Below are 21,246 nucleotides of genomic sequence, written 5' to 3'. Positions count from 1 at the left end.
AGAGCTAAACTGCCTGGCTCGATCTTTTTTTTTTTTTTTACTAAATTAACTAGTAATCAGTAATCAGATTCTTTTGAAATAAAGTAACTAGATTACTTTTAGACAGAGTAATAGGTAGTTGTATGACTTTAATTAAGTAATCCCAACATATAACTGTTTCCTGTAGAGAGAACTTGCAAGTTTGACATTGTGACATTAAAACTTTGTGGTCAGATTAATGAAGGCCAAAATGGAGGCTATGTCGTTGAACAACAAAACAACAAGAACAAGAGGCGTTTTTACTGAATAATCATTACTATTGGACACATTCTAAACACCACAGAATGTTTTTTCTACTGACGTCCCTGAAGTTAATTTGGGTCAAGGCACTCCGTAAAAACTGCTCCGACCTCACCGACAGGCCATGATCCTTCAGGCTCACCCATCTCAGCGTGTTCTGATGCAAACCCAGTTAAAGGAGAGGATATATATGTTAGGTAATAGAGGCTGATAGACGAGTGCAATCAGTGTTTGTTAATGGAGGTCAGATCCAGAGAGATTTTAGATCAGTAATAACAGGATAATAGGATGGAAACAGTGAAAGAGGCACAAACCGTATTTATGTATGTGGGATTTTAGCCATAATCCTGTTCCCTAAACTTAACCCAGAATGAAGACTGTAACACGTCAGGAAACTTGGTTATAGTTAAGGTAGTGTTGGGTACCGTTACTTTTTTAAATATATACCAGTACTTGATATCGATACCTGAACTGCTTGTATTTCAATTTTAGCTCTTGAGTCAAATTCTACGCAGTGTGGCTTTAAGTGTGACTAAAGTGCATATGACACATTAGACAAAACTTTTGCTAAAACATAGTTAACACAATTATATTCAAGATTTTGCTAAAAACTGTTTTAAACTGTTGCCGTGCCGACCATGTTATGTCAAGAGAAATTATTTTGTTTTTGAGGAAATTTTTGGTTTTGTACAGAGAAATCATGGACCCAGAGACAGATATTGATGATATTTTTTTAATTCATATATTTTCTTTTTAGCTACGACTTGTGAAAGTGTAATGCTGTTAATAGGAAAACTGTCAAACTACTATGGAACTTTACCTTCACTTCCTGTAGTTATAAAAATAACTTTTAACCCTACATTTCTTCATTAGTTCGCAAAACAGATGTTGTTCATCTAAATCAGTGATATTTTCAAAAGCATTAAAACCTGTCATTTGCACTTTAACTACTACAGTCAATGCCTAACATAGTTCTTCACATACTTCACTTAAAGGTATACAGGAGGATTTTCCCGAATTTTAGGAAAGAACCGCCCTCTCCACTTTAAAAAAAAAATGCGCAACGTTCTACCTGCCTCCGAGGAGGAAGAATCTCCCAAAAACACTCTGGTCTTGTTTCTCTCTTCTGAAGCCTTTCTCTTCTTCTCATACACTTTTTCTCCTGCGACCCTCTGCCATTTTCAAACGACTCGGTGCGTTCTGCGAGCAGCAATGAATGGCTAACAGCGTAACTCACATAGGCTTGAAAGTGCGCATGCGCAGAAATTAACAAGGGGCGAGCGCACACGACGGCCTTACGTAGGCATATCACCAGAATGATTGACAATTAGGAGGACCAATCGTCTTGATGATCCACCCGGAAATAGAACATCCTCCGCTATACCTTTAATACACTAAGTAGTTATTGAGTGTTAGTTACATTTAACTAATGAATTGATCATAATGAATTAAGTGTTTGTCATTTATTAAGGCTCATTAAGGCATTAAAAAAAGTTTCCTCAATTTTCAATGATCAACAGCATTAAAACTTGGAAACTTTCTGGCACCTGCTTTCGATACTTTTATTTTTCAATACCAGTAGTAGCCTACCTAAACTACCACACTGGTCTTGTTTAACACCAGCCAGAGTTATAGTAAATAATTTCCTGGTAAAAAAAATATTGTCCCATGTCATCACTTTAGTTCAAATGCCATTTCCATCTTCTCACCGTGTTATTACTGCGCAAAAAGCAGTGGCAACATAAACTCTCTGTGGTTCAAAGTCTGCAGTGACTCCTTCAGGACATGGCCGGCCTTTCCCCAATCCGATGATCTCTGAAATGGCTTGTTTCCCACATGAATAATTATGCAAATATCCAACTGAACACGTAGAACTCACAGCAGAGGCGCCTGGAGTGGTTTTAGCTCCGCTTTAGAACATGGACCACCATCAAACCAACAGGACACTGAAGTGGACGGTGGGGAGTCCGGACACAGCGGGACAACAAGCCACTATTTACATTAAGCTACAGCTTCAGAAAGAGGCCTATGATACACGTTATGTACACGGAGCTGACACCTCCAGCTCCTGCCAAAACAAAGAAAACACTGAGATGCCAAAATAAACTTCTTATTATAGGACTAACTCTATAGAATAAATACTGTTTTCTCTGCTTTTCTGTGCCATTTACGCAGGTCTCGTGTTGAGCTCAACCGAGACGAGTCACGAGGTCAGTCATTATAGGATATACAGTAGAAGAAGGAGGGAGTCTGGCGTTTCAAACAGTGATGCAGTTCAGTTCACAGGCAGAAGGGGGAGCCACAGCTGCTCCTGTAGAGTATATAGACAATAAAGCAGTCCATTTCACATGAAAGTCTCCGCTGGTTTCTTCTCAGAGGTCAGAGAGCTGCTGTTTCCCGATAAAACTACAAGGCAGAAACATGCTCTGGACGGACACTCACTACTTTAGGCTTGTTTTGCATTCTTGAGTTCATTAACCTTCTTTTTTCAACTTATACAGATGGTTTCTACGACGGCGTATTAGGGCTATTTAGTGACATGCAATTCTATGAGAAGAAAAGTTGCAAATTTACAAGATTTTGAAACATGCAAATCTGTGAGAAAAATAGCAAATCTGCCTGACAAAAGTCACTATTAGCGAGAAAAAAAATGTATGTATGTTTAAATTTATGATGGAAAAAATTCAAAAATCGAGAAAAAAAGTGGCAAATTCACTAGAAAAATGCCTTTAATTAATGAGAAAAAGTTAAACTTTTCCAGAAAAAAAAGTTGCAAATTTCTGAGGAAAAAAGTTTGTTTGTCTCCAAAATAAAAGCAGCTGAACTGTATACATTTGTTAGAGCGGTGATACTACAAAATATCTAGCCTTGCTCATGTTCCAATATGATTTATTTCACAGGGAACATGAGCATTACCATAAACATGAGAAGATGCTTTTACCAGACCATAGAGCTCATTTCCATCTGCTAGCCCTGGTCAAATTTTTGCCTTTTTCCCCCTCACAATTTGTCTCTTTTCAGGCAAATGTGTGACTTTTTTCTCATAAATTTCCTTTTTTTTTTCTGGCAAATTTGCTACTTTTTCCCCTCCATTTTTCCAGGAAAAAAATAGCTAATTTATGAGATTTTGAAGCATGCACATTTGTGATACAAAATAGCAAATCTGCCTGAAAAAAGATTTGCAATTTGCAAGAAAAAAAAGAAGCTAATTCAATAGAAAAAAAGTTGAAAACTTTCCCAAAAAAAAGTTATTAAGGAAAAAAAGAAATGTGCATAAAACTTTGTTTGCCTTCAAAATAAAAGCAGCTGAACTATATACTTTCCTTAGAGATACTAGAAAATATCAAGCCTTGCTCATGTTCAAATGTTGCTCATGTATTTGACAGGGAACAAGAGCATCATCATAAACATAAGAAGATTTTACCAGACCATGAAGCTCATTTCCATCCCTATAGTCAAATATTCAACTTTTTTTCTTACAAATCGGCTCTTTTCTTCTGGCAAATTTGCTACTTTTTTCCCCTCAATTTTTCCAGAAAAAAAGTTGCAAATTTATGTGATTTTGAAACATTCAAATTTGCTCGAAAAATAGCAAATCAGCCTGAAAAAAAAATCACAATTAGTGAGACAAAAAAGTCTAAAATTTTCTAAATTTATGAAGAAAATATTTGCTCGAAAAAGAAAATCATAGCTGTTTCCGTATGTGCATAAAACTTTGTTTGCCTTCAAAATAAACTGAACTGAACTGTATACTTTGCTTAGCTGTGATTTTACAAAATATCTAGCATGGCTCATGTTCAAGAGCATTATCATAAACATGAGAAGATGCTTTAACCAGACCATAGAGCTCATTTCCATCTGCTAGTCCTAGTCTTATAGTCGACTTTTTATTCTCATAAATCGGCTATTTTTTTTCTAGCTAATTTGATGTTTTTTCTCACTTTGCATGTTTCAAAATCTCATAAATTTGCAACTTTTTTCTCACAGATTTGCTTGTTTTAACTTGAAAATCTCACTAGATGGCCCTAATACGCCGCCGTAGCTTTCGAGCCCGGTTCAACATGCCTACATTAAAAATATCTGCTGAAACATATTTGATTATCTGCCTTGTTTGGCATTTGTCAACACGAGAAAGTACAATAGTCTCGCCGCAAGAATGCAAAACCAGCTCGCTCTGAATCCAAACACTTCGGACCGGGCCTGCCGCTTATTACTAGGGCCACATGCAAAAGCTAATGTCATCTGAGTATAGGTTTCTAACTAAAACGGGCCTAAATATACAGTAGGTAGTTTAAAGTGAATTCAAGCCAACAGGGAAGAGCAGAGGCCTCATTCATGTAAAGCTGTTTCCCATGTTGTTTCAGTAGTATGTGTGCAGGCACTCTTCTAAATGCCGGAACAAAAGACATTCTGCATAGCTACGAGTCAAAAGCGACGACGACCACTGGCCCTGTCCCTCACGCAGCGTCCTGAGAAACCTCCCGTCAGGCTAAAGGTGCTCGCACAGTTTTCACCACCGCTCCGTCGAAACATGTTTGTGCTCAAAGGCTCGAAAACGTAGACCGTAAGTGTGAGATACTGTTCCATACTGTTGAGGTGCCCCAAAGCAAGGCACTTTTTAGAAATCGGTCACAAATGAAAGAGTCGTTTGATGAAAGCAACACAATGTAACTTCATTATTCGAATAATCATTCAAATAGCATAAGTTTATAATAGAAGCTATGACTGGTCCACTCCTAATTGCTTTTTGCAGAATATAGTGGATATTAGGGCTATAATAATTACTATATCGACTTATCGTTCAATAAATAACAGATAAGCGATATATTTTTGGGCACGATATTTATCGTCTGTACATTTATTAGCATTTCCCCCTTATTTTTTCTTTGTAAACTTTGATTTTTAACAAAAGCAAACTGAGTTATGTTATATTTAATGTTTATTGCAGCTTTTGTGGTATTTTAAGATATGATGATGCACTTTTAGAACAACGGTTTACTGTCATTTTTAGGTCTGAGAGTTGACAGTATCGAGTATCGTCATTGTCAATTATATCGTTTATCGCGATATTTTCCTGCCTCAATATATTGAACTTCATATTTGTTTTCGTGACAGGCCGAGTGTAAATGAAATATCAACAGTTTAATTACATGTTATAAACTTGAAGTTGGGGAGTAACTATTACATGTGTTTAGAATATGTAAAATACTGGTTAAGTTATATTTTCATTTGAGAGTATTTAGAATACAGTTACTTTCCAAATATCAAGGGAAAACATCCCAGTGCTCGATCACTACATTTTAGCTCCATATTAATGTTGAACTGTTTTTCCTCCTAAAATAAAATAAAGATTTAACAATCGTCGTCTTCATTTCTGCAATTATACGGCATATTTATTCATAAATATAATGAGAATCAATGTGAAAGTATTCTAAAAGTATTCATAGTATTCAGAATACAATACTCTGATTAGACAAAGTAATGGAATACGTTGCAAAATACATTTTAAGGCAAGTATTCAGTAACTAAATACAATTTCAAAGTATTCTCCCCAACACTGAGTTTAAATGTTTCTCCACTTTAAAGGCTGTTATACAGATCGTTTGCTTGAGACTTTTGGGGGTTTATTTATAACAGAGATATGCAACGTCAGGCCCGGGGGCCAAACGCGGCCCCAAGATGATTTTGAGGAATATTATTACACAAATAAGAGACCAAATATGTGATAAAGTACTCTAACATTTTGGAAAATACTGTCAATATTTCTTTCAATTTCATGGCAAAACACCCCATTAGGTCATAATATATGAAACACACTTTGTCTAATAAAGTGCTTTATGGGCTACAATTGTGAGGTTTGGCCATTGGTGTTTTGGCAAATGATCCCTGTCATTTAATGTATATTTTCATGTACTTTATGCATGCTGTTTATGTTCTATGTTTTTATGTTTCATGTTTATGAACCTGTTCACTGACAATAACAATAAAACCAACTCTGATTTTGATTCTAATACTAAAATGTAACTTTTTGTGTAAAAAATGTGTTGCCCATTAGTTAAATTGTCTTTTACCTAAGATTGAGTTTTATAAATGGATCAAAGAGGCTGATATGACAGATATGGACATTGGGCCACCTGAAAAGTTACATGGTGTTGCTCTGAAGTTTTTTTTTCATGTTGCGCGCTGTGAAGCTGTGCATAGAACTTCAAATAAACGGCGTCGTAGTAACACGTCCACAAAGCTGCGTCAGAGGCTGAGAAAGCGACGTTGTTCTGTGTGAAGTGTCTTGGCTGGACAGGAACCTGAGAGGGACCGGAGCTGAGCGGAGGAGGGCGGGGCTCGAAGGCAGAGGGCGGGACGCCGCGGCCCCGGGGTCAGCCGTGTCTAGGAGCGGTAGTCCTTCTTACTGTACGGCCTGTTGCCCAAGATGTGGTCGATCTCATTGACGATGTGGGAATTCATCTTCGGCAGGACCTGCACAGAAGACGATCAATAATCAGCCGGGTTTCTGCAGGGCGTTAAACAGCTGACGTTCCTCCCCTCACCTGAATGGCCCCGAGGTTCTCCGTGAGCTGCTCAGGGTTGGACGTTCCCAAAAGGACCGAGCTCACTCCTTCATTCCGCAAACACCAGGCTGCAAGAGACATGTTCACATGAAGTCCACTAGATGGCGACATTGTGCTAAAACTAGTCACCGCACACCACATGTGTAGCTGCTCGTTTACATGACTTCTAGTTAGATTTACTTATCTTATTGAGTTTGCAGCGGAGCGTTAATAAGTGAATATAACCAGACAGTAAAGTTTAGCAACAGGGAGTCCTTCCATTTACATTTTTGTCCCACCTATTAAGATAATGTCCCTCTTTTTCAAAGCTGCCAAATTAACTGTATAAAATATGAGCTGGAATATTTTATGGCTTTTTTACGGCTAAATCAGCAAATTACATCGGTTTATGGGCTATAACTTCTCTTGCAAATCTGCCCCCACGATCGAAACTGAAATCTCACATCCCAGTCTTAGAGTTGAATAGAGTTGGTTAAAAAGTGTTCTGATCTGTAGTCCTGCCTGTAAGAGCAATCACTGTCATTTTATGTTTTCATACAAAAAAATATTCATGCAGTCATTTTTTTTAGGGGATTTTTTTTTTGTTTTTGAATAAGTGGAATTGTATTTATAAGTGGAAAAATCTGGAGAAAAACATACAATTTCGCCTTGTTCTTTGTGGTTGAAAGCTAAATAAATAGTCAGGCGAGAAATTAGATGATAAAAATCAGTCTGACAAACAAAAAAGTGACGAAAATGTGACGAAAAATTGACAAAAATATAATGAAAAAATTACAAATTTTGACACAAAATGTACAAAAAAGTGACAAAAAAGTGACAAAAATGTGACGAAAAAATTTACAAAAATGTAGCGAAAAAGTTACAAATTTTTACACAAAATGTACAAAAAAGTGACAAAAAAGTGACAAAAATTTGACAAAAAATGAGAAAAAACTGACAAAAATTTGACAAAAAAATTACAAAAAAATGACAACAAATTGACCAAAATGTGACGAAAAATTGACAAAAAAGTGACAAAAATTTGAACAAATATTGACCAAAATGTGACGAAAAAGTGACAAAGATCAGTTTTGTAGGTGCTACACTGGCCACATTGGCCAGTGTAGCACCTACAAAGCTTGAGCTTTTAGATTTGGGTAAAGCTGAACGGTAGAAAATGTATTGGTTAAGGGAGGTTAAGAAAGACATAAAAGTAACGAAAAATTGACAAAAAAGTGACGGAAAAGCGACAAAAATGTGACAAAAATGCAGCAGCAATTCAGGGGAAAAAGATCCTTCCAGATCAGTTTTGTAGGTCTTAGCTTTCAAATGAGGCACTACACTGGCCTATCGGCTGTGAGCTTTTAGGTTTGGGTAAAGCTGAACTGGAGAAATGTACTTGGTTAAGTCGGGGGTTAAGAGAGAAAACTGGCTAAAGATTGACCACAGTGTGAAGAATCGTGTTTTCACCTGCCGCATCTCGCCTTAAACGAAAAAGCAAATGATACTAAAACAAAAGCTTCTTCATGAGATGCCTGACTGTGCTGATATTCAGGGCTGTGTAGTGTATCTAAAAGTGTAATTAGTCATGTTATGTGAATGCTCCTGGATCGTTCACAACACAAACTGCAGATCTAATCACACTTGCAGTTCCTGATATCAGATATTCCCCCAGTCGTCGTGGTCCGCTCACCCACTGCGAGCTGAGGTAGAGTGCAGCCCAGTTTCTCCGCGATGTGGTTGAGCTCCTTCAGCTTGGCCTGCTGCTTCCTCCCGTCCTCACTCGCGATCTTCTCCTTCAGCCACTGGTACGACTGCACACAAGTGGTTTGACATGTCAGAAGTCATTTAAAACGCTGTTTTTGAGGCACTTTTTCACCAAAGAACAACATAAATGAGATAAATGAGTATGTTTTATTCTGTGCATTGGTCACACAAACCCATTATAGATTGTAGATCGATAGGATGTACGGCTCTTTACTGGCAGCCGTACAAAAGACTGGTTCCTTTCTATATCAAATTTTAATAACTCACAATATCTAAGACACGATGGATAATTTAACCTCTTATCATCTAAAATTACAATGGGTATTGATATTTACACTGTGAAAAACGTGTTTGTGAATAAAATCTTGCACCACAGTTAATAAAAGAGGCTTCAAATCCTCTTTAAAGCAAAAAGCTTTCACTTGAGTTGCCTGCTCCGTTGTTGGGCAGATTCTTGTGTTCGTTCAGAGGGTAAAATTGACCCAAAAACCCCCTCAGCCCTTTTCACAATTGAGATCTGGTTCGAACCGTTCATTAAAGTAAAATTAAGCATTTTCCTCCTCCGACATGTTTCAACAATGTCCAAAGGTGTAGAATGAGCCCAGACCTGTTCACCACAACTGCCTCTAAAATCTTGCACTGTCACTCAAAAAGGTGTTAATTCAGGTCCATCGTGCAGTTACACGTATGACCTGAGGTGGTAGTAGTGAGTATAAAATGGCTAACTTGCATCTAGCCCCTTTAAAGGTTCATCATGCAACCTTTTATGTGGAAAGAAAAGATATTTGTGTGTATTTGACCTTGTAGTGACCCAGCAGCTGTATGAGTGGTCAGTATGGTGTCTTTACTTTCAATCACAGTGGTCTCTAAGACGCTCCAGGATCAATTGCTTGGAAGGTTTTCACTCCTGACAGACCCTCTTATCAGAGAACATATAAAACAATTGATCCTGGAGTGTCCTAGAGATCACCGTGATGGGAAATAAAGGTGCCATGCTGTAAAATACACACAAATATCAACTTTTTTCCCACATGAAAACTGTAATACTGATCGGCTGAATTCTAAAAGTCTGTCAAAAATGTTTAAAACAAAAAGAGATTTCTATATTGTGCCTATATATGGCTTGAACTTTGAAACAGCGGTAGTGTGAGCGCGAGCATGAGCAGCGGCCGCGTTACTGACGCTGAGCAAAGTGAATGAACTTCTCAGTAAAGGTCACTTTCCTCAATTTAGAATTCATTCTTTCTTCCCTGTTCACTCTTCAGAAGCCGTCACAGTGAGCGCTCTCCCTATAGGCGATACGACGTCCTCTGAAAAACCATTTATAAAACATGCTGCCCTTGGTGTTTAGACCTGCACAGAGTGAAATACTTCAACAGTCCATATCTCAGTCTTCCCTTAAAACCTGTAAATTGTGCACTGAGAGTTGAATCTTGATTAAAAACACAAACACGCCCAACTCATCTCAGTCTTGTTCAGGCTTATTAGAGCTTTCAGCCGAGCAATAATGTTTCTCCTGGCCTTGTTATAAGACAGAGCGGGGTTTCCTGGTCTATGGAGGTTTGAGCGCAATTTCTCAAGTAAAATATGTTAATTATGTCCTACTTATCACTATTTTTTTTTTAAAGATCTTCTTGTTTTATCTAATGTCATCAGAATTTTTTTTTTTAATGTATTTTCTTGACAGAGGGGCAGGTGGTAGAACCGGTCGTCTCATGATCGGAAGGACGGGGTTTTGAATCCCAGTTCCCATAACAATAACCCAATAACAGTGCTGTTATTGTGTCCTGGGGCAAGACACTTCTGCCACCTTGACACCTGTGTCTGCGTACACTGGTATGAATGAGAGAGTGAATGGGTGAGTGCCTAAGGTGGGTGGAAAAGCGCTATAAGTTGAGATGATAAACCATTTTATGAGAGAAGAAGAGGGCAGTCGTGGTCATTTCATTACTAGAGTAAAAGTACAGCTACTACAGGTCAAATATGATGAAGTAACGCCGACTGTAACAAGTGAATTTCTCCTTTGTGAGATTAATAAAGGTTTATCTTATCTTATCTTATATTATTCCAAAATGCAGTAAGCAAAAGTTTAAAGGGGCTAGAGGCAAGTTGGTCATTATTATTATACTCACTACTGCCACCTCAGGTCTTACGCGTAACTGCAGGTTCTATATTAAGCTTGTGCATGACGGCACTTCAGAACCGAAGTAACAACTTTTTGACTGACAGTGCAGGATTTTAGAGGCAGTTGTGGTGAACAGGTCTGAGCTCATTCTACATATTAGGACATGGCTGAAACATGTAGGGGGAGGAAAATACATAATTTTGATATTTTTAAACTCCGTATAGTCCCTTTAAAGTCAGTCAAATGTTAAAAGGTGAAACCACTGAAGTATTTGCTGTAGAAAACACAAAAATATTAAAAGTAGAAGGACCAATCCGTACTTTGCAGATTCAAAAACATGAAAATTCCTTGTCCCGAGTCTGGGGCGTTTAGAGTACATCAGCACAGCGCCACCTATTGTCCTGGAGCAAAGATCTCTAACCAATAGCCCTTTATTGGTAGCTCGGCACTTTCTATTTTTTATTTTAGAGGCCTCGTTCTGGACATGTTGAACAGAATCTGCCAACACTTCGGTAAAGTATAGGGACAGAATTCATTTTCTTCAATCATGTTTAAATATCATCTTGGCTGCTACCTCTACGGCAGGGGTGGGCAACGTCAGGCCCGCGGGCCAAATCCGGCCCTTCAGTACAGAAGCTCTGGCCCTCAAGATGATTTTGAGAAACATTATTACGCAAATAAGAGATCAAATTCCTTCTACAGTACTCTAAACATGCAAGAAATGGTGTCAGTATTTTAAAAATGCCCAGGGAGAATATCCCACTTGGTCCTACAATATATAATGTAAAACAGTGATTCTCAACTGGAGGGTCGGGACCCAAAAGTGGGTCGCGGAACCCTTTTGAGTGGGACGCGAGTCTATGAGGAACTTTTTTTCAATATATTCCATCTGAAACTGCATGGAATTTCAGTTTTAAAAGGATATCTACTGCTTGTTCAATAACAACACAATATTTTGTACGATATATATGACAAATAAAGGTTTTATTAGGGTTATTTGGGCCGGTGATCCGAGGGTAACGTTCAACAACGTTGGGTCCCGACTTGGGAACCACTGATGTAGAACTTTGGCATTTGCAGGAAAAAGTTCTTTACTTTAGGCTACAATGTTGAGGTTCAGCCCTTGGTGTTTTGGCAATGATGAAAATCGGCCCTCCTCAACGGAAACTTGCCGACCCCTGCTCTACGGGTGAACTCCTCCTATGTTGTATGGTTACACAAGTATCATCGATTAAGAAAGTAGCTCCTTCTAGTTCGCCAGGTAAAAAAAAAAGGTTGGAGACACCAGAATTGGAGCGTGAATTTTAAAACACCATGAAACACCGTGAATAAAATGTGCCAACTGTCCCGTACAGATTCACTCACTTTCATGGAGGCTCGGGAGGACTCTGGAATGCCGTTCTCGTACTTCCCGGTGATGATGCCACATGCCAGGGGCGACCACGTCATGGCTCCGACTCCTGCCAGTCCGTCGTCACGGAAACCCGAGCCATAACACACAAAGAGGAGGAGGAGGAGAAGAAGTGTGAGTGAACGTGTGAAGTGATGCAGCGAAAGGTGAAAATGTATGAGCAGAAAGAACGTTTCCCACTGCGCCCCGTGCTCAATCCGCGGATCAGAGCTCGCACCAAACTCGCACCAAACTCTCACTTTGGGGGCTTCATGAAGTTATGACAAAAAGACTCTTGATGGTCATGATTAAGCGGTCATGCACTAAGCAGGTTCGGCGTTGTTCCCCCTGGACCTTATATTATTTATGTCCCCAATCAATCAGTATATATTTGAAGAGTCTCAAAGCACTGAACAAATAAAGCACATCATATTCAATAGTCAAATACGATCAAATCAGAGCAATATGTATCCCGTTATGCTATGCAAAGTCATACAAAGGTTTTCAGTTTGGTTTTAACATAGGAGAGTCTCAGCACAACGTGAGTGGGCAGGATATCCCAAAAAAGGGGGGCCCCATCACTGTAAGCCGTACTTCAAGAGGACTTTTATGAATCCTAATGGGGAACTTTGTTTTGTTTTAGGAGCGTAAGGCCCTGTTTGGACGGTTTGGCTTTTGAAGGTCTCCAATAAAAGGTGAAGCAGTAAAAAAAAATGTGAGCCTTACCAATTGTACTGGCCATCATAAATAGAGAGAGAGAGATAAATGACTTAAAATCTCTTGAATTAAGGTTCTTACTAAGATATTGTATCTAAGATGAAATAAGCAAATGTAGAGGATCTGGGGAGACTGAAGGCAGCCAAGTTTGCTCCAGGTGCTACAGTTTCCTCTACCTCCAAAAACATGCTGGTCAGGTTGGCCCACAGTGGCGGCCCAGCTCAGTCACAGCAGCTCAGGGCGAACACAGTTTCATTATAGGGTTGTACAATGACAAATAAAGAAGTTACTTAGTTACTTAAAAGAATGAATTTAGAAAATATGTGCTTGTTTCATTGGGAATTCTTTTACTGAAGCGTACACGGGGTGAAGGGCCATAGGTTGGTGACTAGTGCCGCGAAACCTTCGACTAACAGAGGTTTAAATTGTGCCCCTTTATTTATACTTAAAACCTTCATGCCAGCTCTGTCTCTAAAATGTTAGTTGTTAGGTTTGAATTATGTAGAATGATGGTGTCTGATGATGTGTACCGATTCAGCAAGAAGCCCGAGGGCCACCAAAAATAGCTCTGAGGGACAGATCTGGCCCCTGGGCGGCACTTTGGACACCCCTGTTTTAGATTTAATCCACTAATTCAAGTCATTTTATGTAATTTCTTCCTTAACCTCTTAACCCAAGTGGTGGGTTCCCCAAATCTATGTGTGGTAAAATGTTCTGTGGTTAGAATGAAGCTGAATTAAGTACTCATACGTTTCCTTGTGAACCATCATTTGAAAAACGTACGTGCTATGGTTTGGAAACTGAAAAGATCCTCAGGGCTGAACCTTGTTAATTTTTTATTTTTTTTATTTATTTATTTGATAGGGACAATGCATATTAATGAACAGTTGCACATGAGCACTGTCAATATGCCAGATTATAGCGGGGATGCTAGTTTCCATCTGTAGTCAGGCAGCACATACACAATTTACAATTTACAATTAACATAATGTGACAACAATAAATGCAGTAACAACTAAAAGTGTTCACAGGCCTGGTTTTCCTTTAGCCACAGTTTAAAACGTGCTTTAAAAGTGGCCAGAGTTGGAGTCTCTCTGACTGATAAAGGGAGACTATTCCAGTACTTGGTGCCTTTTACAGAGAGCACAGTCTGTCCAAAGGAGGTTCTCCTGTGTGGAACCTCACAGTCTCCTCGAGCTGATGCCCTGCTGCCCATCCCACTAACAGACTTGCTCTGGCTTGATGAAATCCTTCAATTCTTTGGTTTGATTTCTCACTCTCCCCATTTTATTCAGTTGTAATTTTGCATCAACGACCGACTCCATCCCTCTGCTGCTACAAATGTGCAGCTTTCACCAGTGGAAAAGCGCATTATCGTCCATACTTGCCTATTTTGTGGTAGAGTTCTGGCAGCTGCACCTCCACTTTCTCCCTCTGGAAGAGATGGTACTCGGCCTGTTCACACACCGGAGGGATCAGGTTGAACTGCCTTGCCACAGAGTACGCCTCCTGCAGGACGAAACAGCAACAACATGAAGAGCCAGGACCAATGGCCGCTAGCTGCTCTGCTTTTTGGCCACAACACTAAGGGTCACCATTGCTGTAGTACCTCCATATCGCCGCTGGTCCCCCATTGAAAAGCATTGGACTTTAGACACGTTAAAGACAACTTTAAAGCCTGGTCCCAATTTTTTGGGAACTATCTAGAGCTAGATATTCCTCCTGTGATGAAGATGGGTTTGTCACAATTAAGGGGATCAGGCTGGTTTTCGTAAGAAGAATTTTAGAAATCTCGTACTTAATGAACTCCTGGAACCGCCACCTTATCGTGGTGGAGGGGTTTGAGTACCTGAATGATCCTGGAGCTCTGTTGTCGGGGGCTTTGTGCCTCTGGTAGGGTCTCCCAGGGCAAACAGGTCCTGGGTGACGGGTCAGACAAAGAGCGGTTCAGAAGCTCCTTATGAGAGACCAACAGGCCCGGTGACAACCATGAGGCCGTCCTTCTGTGGACCCACCACTTGCAGGAGGAGCCATAAGGGGCTGGTGTGATGTGATTTGGGCAACTCCAGCAACTGCCCCCATGACCGGGCAACGGAAAGTGGAAGAAAATGGATGGATGGATGGATGGATTGTACTTAATGAGGGTCGGACTGTTAGCATTGGAGCTGCGAGAGCTACATGTCACGCAAGGGCCGAGTCTACGGTGAAGATCCCGCCCTTATGCCCTTTTTAGGAACATGCTTCATCAGAGTTGGGAAGAAGGAGAAGCTGTCCATTTATATATACAGTCCTCGACCAGGACCTGCTGACACTCTTACGGAGACTCTTTATCTCTGGGGTCGGACACATCCATTCTGTCTTGTTCTCTTTGTAGTGACGCTCTTCTGTTATTTTGTAGCCATGGGACCTGATCATAATGATACTCCGGCGTTGTAATGTCACCGGCATCGTTGGCTTTACAAATGACAGCGTGGCCTTTGCTTTGTGCCGCTCTCTTTCCCGCGCTTCATTATCGATGCTATCTTAATGGCGCTGGGTTCTTGTGGCCGCGTGTTCTGGCCCGATACGTGCGCTCGCTGTGATGGAAGGCTCCAGTGCTTGATTGGAAACGGGGGGCCGGGGCGCCGCTGTGGGGGGGCCCATTCACTGGTGTTGCCCCCGAGCGCGAGTGGGTTTTCATTAAACACAACGTGATGAGAGGAAGGAACAAGGCTGTGGTCGAGGGAGAGGTTTGTACAAAGCACAGTGTTGGGAGATTATCCACATTAATCTGCAGAAATCTTCCACGGCCACTTCACGTCAGGGCTGAAAATAATAATTTACCAGGAGTGTAATTAATCCTTGATATTTGAAGGAATCAATTAAACTTTGCAAGGCTTTTAAGTTTTTACACACGATTTTATCTATTGCTGCGGCTTATATGAGTAACGTAAGTCTCTGCTACTGTGGTTGAGTCTAGAGGGGAACCTATATCGGCAGTGTTGTAATATCAGTTTTTTTATATATATATATTTTAGTAGATTGTGATATGTGTATAATTGTACTTTTATTCCCTTCAAGATGACACATAACAACTGTCCAGATGAAAAAATAGCCCTAATTCTGGCATATTTAAATGTTTATTTAATATTAATATGCACTGCCCCTATAATAAATAAATAATAAAATAAATAAATATCAGCAGTGTTGGGGTGAATACTTTTATTTAGTTACTGAATACAAGCCTCAGAATGTAAAATTTTACTCTGTTACTTTGTCCAATCGTATCGTATTGTAGTATCGTATTCTAAATGCTTGGAATACTTTCACATTTATTTGCATGATATTCATGCGTAAAAACGGTGGCTACGAGTAAATTTACCACTAATAAGGAATGCAATAAGCATCCTAGAATGACCTAAACCTTTCCTGGCTGTTTTGGGGCCAGATCTTGTGACTGGCGCAGTCCGTGCGCAACTCTAAACGCAACGTGGTACACATGCGATCTTGCATGTGGCGCAGGTTTTGCGTTTAAGGCTGTGCCACTAGGGAGAGGGCGCTATTTAAGAAAAAGAGGCGTGGTTCATTTCAAGCAGCACTCGTGCTACTATTCTATGGCAACCTTCACATTATGTTCCTCTTTACATCACACTGCCTTGTCTTCTTCCTTAGAATCGACGTCAAATTGAAAACAAAAGTGAAATGGCCTTGAAAAGTCTGTTTGAGCGTCGGTTACGCACGGGTTTACTTTGATACAGTAGATCAACGCTCACACCCCTAACACCAAGACAACAACAGTTTTCCATAAATAAACCACACATGCCTTCAAGTGCCACAACACCAGGTCTAATCTGAGTTTTAAGGTGACATCGTTACCATTGTGTGTCAGTGTTTACCTCCTGATGATGCTCCTTGTGTAGTGCATTTTACAGGTCGCATAGCAACTTTTTTTCCCCCAATTTAGCCGCTCCAAGAATCCTGCAATGTTGAATGCGCAAATGCGCATATGTTCCAATACGCTACAGTTTACTTACAACTGCTTCATTACTCTGCAACTCCTCTGCTCTGCAACTCCTCTGAGTTGCAGAGTTTCTGATCAATTACATCCTGTACATTTCGTAACTTTGCACATTCGAACGGTGTCCAGCGCGAGGCTGCTGCCTCTCTTTCCCTTCTTGGATCTTGGATCTGCAGCGAGTGGCTGCAGCAGCGGAGGGACACTTTTATTTATTCATTTTCTTTATTAAACATGGCGCGCTGCATCGCGCATGTTACGCGTTTACAGGGGAACCCTCCCTCGCAAAGCGAGGGGAAGGGGCGGCACCACAACATCGCAATGCGAGTCTGTCCCCCCTCCTGTCCTGCCCACTTTTTGCGCCAGGTATGACACTGAAGATTGCAAGGAGCGCCACCCGTCTGCGTACTCGTCTTCTCTACAGCCTGCGCTAAGAACCACAATATCTGGCCGTTGATCTTTTCTTTCTTGTTAATGTTATGGTTTTGGAACAGTGCCTGGTCAGCCCGGTTAGGCGAGTGTCTCCACTGTCCCGGCCAGGACCAATCCAGTGTGACCAGGCATAAGTTTTGGGACCGACCTCTAGCTGTAGCCAAACCACACTGAACCGAGACTAACGTGAAGTGAACAGACGCTGGCCTCTGATTGGCCAACGAGAGAGAGGACAGCCCTCACTATTAACATGCAGGTCATACAGATTTAATATTTCACCACGTCATCCCGCTGTTTAAAACTGTGATTTTGCCGATGGCAGCACAACTTTAGCTGGTGTTAGCATAACATTAGCATCCTCCACTGAATAATTTCATAAACCCAACCAGAAGGCAACATTTGTCCACATTGTCCTCATCGTGGCTTACAAAGCTGTACCTGAATACAGTTAATCAAAAGGAATAATAAATATGTTCTATTGGACCTATTTGAGCACCTAAAACAAACCGGAGGAGTCAAGTTGAGAACATGCAGAGGTTCCACTCTGGTCCTGGTCCTAACCCCGGGAGGCAAAAGTGCCAGCATGTCGCCCAATTACAACAATGTGGCATAAAAATGATGGAAAAACATGACTATGTGATATGTATTCCCTGTAATGGCTTTGGAATGGTTTTGGACTTTTCACAATCCCAAGATTCTCAACTAGTGGGTCTAGACACAAAAGGGGGTCAGAGGCCTAACCCTAATACAGAAATAAATAAACTGAACTCTGCAAAGAAATGTTGTACTTTTTTAGTCCCCATATGTTGACGGTAAGTCTGGTTGAGAAACACTGCATTACAGGACTTGAACTTGCTGTTAAACGCTACATATTGAGCCCAGACTACACACCTGTGTTCTTTACACAGACATGTGCTCTGGGACACGCCGTTATCTCAGCACGTTCTGACTAGCACGACTGACAGGTTGATTAACCCAGTGGTTCTCAACTTGGGGGTTGGACAGAAGAGGATTTAGAACCTCATTAACCAGCCTGATTAAGAGAAACAAATACTGAATGACAGCTTACCCAAAAAAGACAGGAAGGAGAACTCACATATCACATAAAAGACTGAGAAACTGTGCGATCTCCTGCTAAATCAACAGGGAGAGCACTAAACTGTTAATTACTGATGAGAAGTTGTAAAGACTGTTCTGAATAATCTGGAGAGAATCTTCTGCATATAAGAAACGCTTCACAAACTCACATCATTGATTGGATCGGTGAAAAACGTATTAGAGATGACATGTAATTTGCTATAAAGAGCAGTAAAAGATGATTGTGTGTGAGTTTATGAGGTGGAAAAGTCTCACCATAATCTCCATGGCCGTCCATCGAGACGTGCCCCAGTACATGGCCATCCCCTGGTTGATCACATACGTCATGGCTCGAACTATTTCTGCAGAAACAACACATTCACATGAAGCGGTGGTGATTTACTTAGCAAACTTAATAAATGTGGAAGGCTGTCCCGGGTTTGATCGATTTAATCAAGTTTAAGTGGAGATGCAACAGGGTTCTTCAAGTTTCTCTTCATGTTTGGGGGCTATTTGGTCTCTAAACGAAAAAAAAAAAAAAAAAAAGACATAATCTTCTCAATGACATGTTTAATTATTGCACTGATTCAATAATTCTTCATAGATTTAGAAGAAGAAGAACTTTTATTTATATAGTGCCTTTCACAGACATGGTCACAAAGCGCCTTACATGAGACAATTGTACATTCACCCCATACTCAGTGGTGTTCAGTTTGGGGAGACTGACAGTGTTTTCAGTGGTAGGGGAAACTGGAGAACCCGGAGAAAACCAGCGCAGACATGGGGAGAATATGCAAACTCCACACAGAAAGGCCCCGTCCAGGTGGGAATCGAACCCTGGAACTTCTACCACTGCGACCGTGGCACGATTTTTAAATGGGAAATTGTAAATTCAAGGGCCATTTTCTAAAGATTTTCTCACATTGTTGCAGCAATATCTCCACATGAGCTCCTACAGACTTCAAATTTTCCAGCCTTGGACTGAACAATAGTTTGAAGGTTTTTTCAAAGGGAGTTTTGAACATCTACTGTAGTTCCTAAACTGATTTATTGAGTTTTGAATTTCAAAAAAACATTTTATACAGATTTTTCCACTAAAACACAGCTTATTTTAGAACTCTGAAAACGTTTTTGTAACTGATATGTCAACAAAATAAAACCATAAACCTGGCTCGATACATTATTGCTGTGACATCACAGCATTCTAAAGGCCTATACTATTATATAGAGGAAAAATTATTTTGTTTTTGAGGAAATGTTTGGTCTTGTACAGAGAGATCATGGACCCAGTGACTGATATTAATGATATTTTTTTTAATTCATACATTTTCTTTTTAGCTACGACTTGTGAAAGTGTAATGCTGTTAATAGGAAAAACTGGCTCCTGTCCCCCGCTGGGTCCGATGACATCATCACATTCTTGAACCTGCAACCCAGCAAATTTCGTTGCTGAAAATATGGGAAAATTTGACATTTTAAGGCATAAACGCCTCATTTTTCCATGAAAACACCAAATGACAGAAAACTTGCGATACATTTTTTTCTCATATTTATGTCTGTAATCTACAGCAAACGTTTCAGATTGATTTCACTAAATTAAAAAAAAATCCGTATTCACCTGCAAAGTCTCGCCTTCATTTAAAGTTCTGTCTGCAGCCAAAGTAGAAACGGTCCTCTTTTACACAAACTGTCCCGATCAAATCAACAAATCGAAGATGCATCTCTTTTGAACTGACAAAACACGCACTTTATTCTGTCTCACAAAGTCTGGCTAACCACTCTGCCATCAAACTAACAAGCTCCAAAACCCTGCCCGTCACCGGCGAATTTTAATGATGCAATTAGCCCTTTACGCTGCAGACCGCTGAGCTAACGATCACCAGGGCCAAAAAAAATAATTTTGAACTTCCATTATAGGCTCATCATCCTATACTGCGCCTGCTTCAGTTATATTCCAATCTCTCAATGTGGTGCAATGCGAGTTTCCCTTTTTTTTCCTTCGGCCAACTGGTTTCTGGCATGAAAGGCGGAATTAGCGAGAATTAGATGGTGACAAAAAAGAACTGCGTGGTGAACAATTACAGGCTTCGGCGTTTGGGAAATGTCTGGCGGAAAAAGCATCCTGCCACGGGAAATTGCGGAGCAGATCTGTGGTCTTTGTTGTTTTGGTCTCGGGGCGTGCCGTGTGAGAGAACACGCGGAGATAAAGAGCGATTCCGAAAGGCCGCTTGCCTGAATTTCCGATCTGTGGAATCAGAAGCAGCCGAGGAGGAGGATGAGAATGATGAACGGAAATTTTAACCTGGTCAGAAGCTCATGTCTCCGTTTGAAGCCATGTTAAATTATTCAAGAGCAACCAATTAGCTAAGCAGATTTTTTGTGATAAACTCCATATTGCTTAAATCACTGGGTTTCTGGGTGTTGCTGCAGATGAAAACCTCATTTGGAAACACATTGACTGGGTGACTAAATAAATAAATCCTTTGGCAGAAAAGGAAAAGTTAGTCATCAAGTTGAGTTAAAGGGACTATACAGAGTTTAAAAATGTTTAAATTGTGTATTTTCCTCCCCCTACATGTTCCAGCCATGTCCTAATGTGTAGAATGAGCCCAGACCTGTTCACCACAACTGCCTCTAAATTCCTGCACTGTCACTCAAAAAGGTGTTACTTCGGGTCTGAAGGGCCGTCATGCACGAGCTTAAAGGGATATTTCCGGATTTTTGACACTCATTTCCTAGTTATCCAGAGTGTTGTTGATTTCTGGAGATATTTTTTTTGTAATTCATGCAATTCTCATATTTGAAGAGTCAAGTGACGCTCTTTGTTCGATTGCAACCCACTCTGATCTGCTAATTTATTCCTCAAACTAAGTCTGCTTAATACTTAATTAATATTAACATCAAGCAGATTTGGATTTTT

General features: G+C 40.3%; 1 protein-coding gene across 2 annotated transcripts in view; it reads right to left on the bottom strand.

Moving 5' to 3' along the window:
* Nucleotides 1–6,404: 6,404 nt before the first annotated feature.
* kcnab1a (potassium voltage-gated channel subfamily A regulatory beta subunit 1a) overlaps nt 6,405–21,246 on the bottom strand; it is a 173,793-nt gene continuing 158,951 nt past the window's right edge. For both annotated transcript variants that reach the window (XM_079575383.1, XM_079575384.1), the window contains exons 9-14: nt 18,603–18,688; nt 14,212–14,332; nt 12,082–12,176; nt 8,518–8,638; nt 6,825–6,913; nt 6,405–6,753 (exon numbers count right to left, since the gene is read on the bottom strand). In XM_079575383.1, coding sequence (XP_079431509.1) covers nt 6,664–6,753; nt 6,825–6,913; nt 8,518–8,638; nt 12,082–12,176; nt 14,212–14,332; nt 18,603–18,688 — 602 coding nt within the window. In that variant the 3' untranslated portion in view covers nt 6,405–6,663. The remainder of the gene's footprint in view (nt 6,754–6,824; nt 6,914–8,517; nt 8,639–12,081; nt 12,177–14,211; nt 14,333–18,602; nt 18,689–21,246) is intronic.

The sequence above is a fragment of the Gobius niger genome, assembly GCF_951799975.1.
Source record: "Gobius niger genome assembly, chromosome: 1".
Lineage (NCBI taxonomy): Eukaryota > Metazoa > Chordata > Actinopteri > Gobiiformes > Gobiidae > Gobius > Gobius niger.
This window is presented reverse-complemented; position numbering and strand designations above follow the sequence as displayed.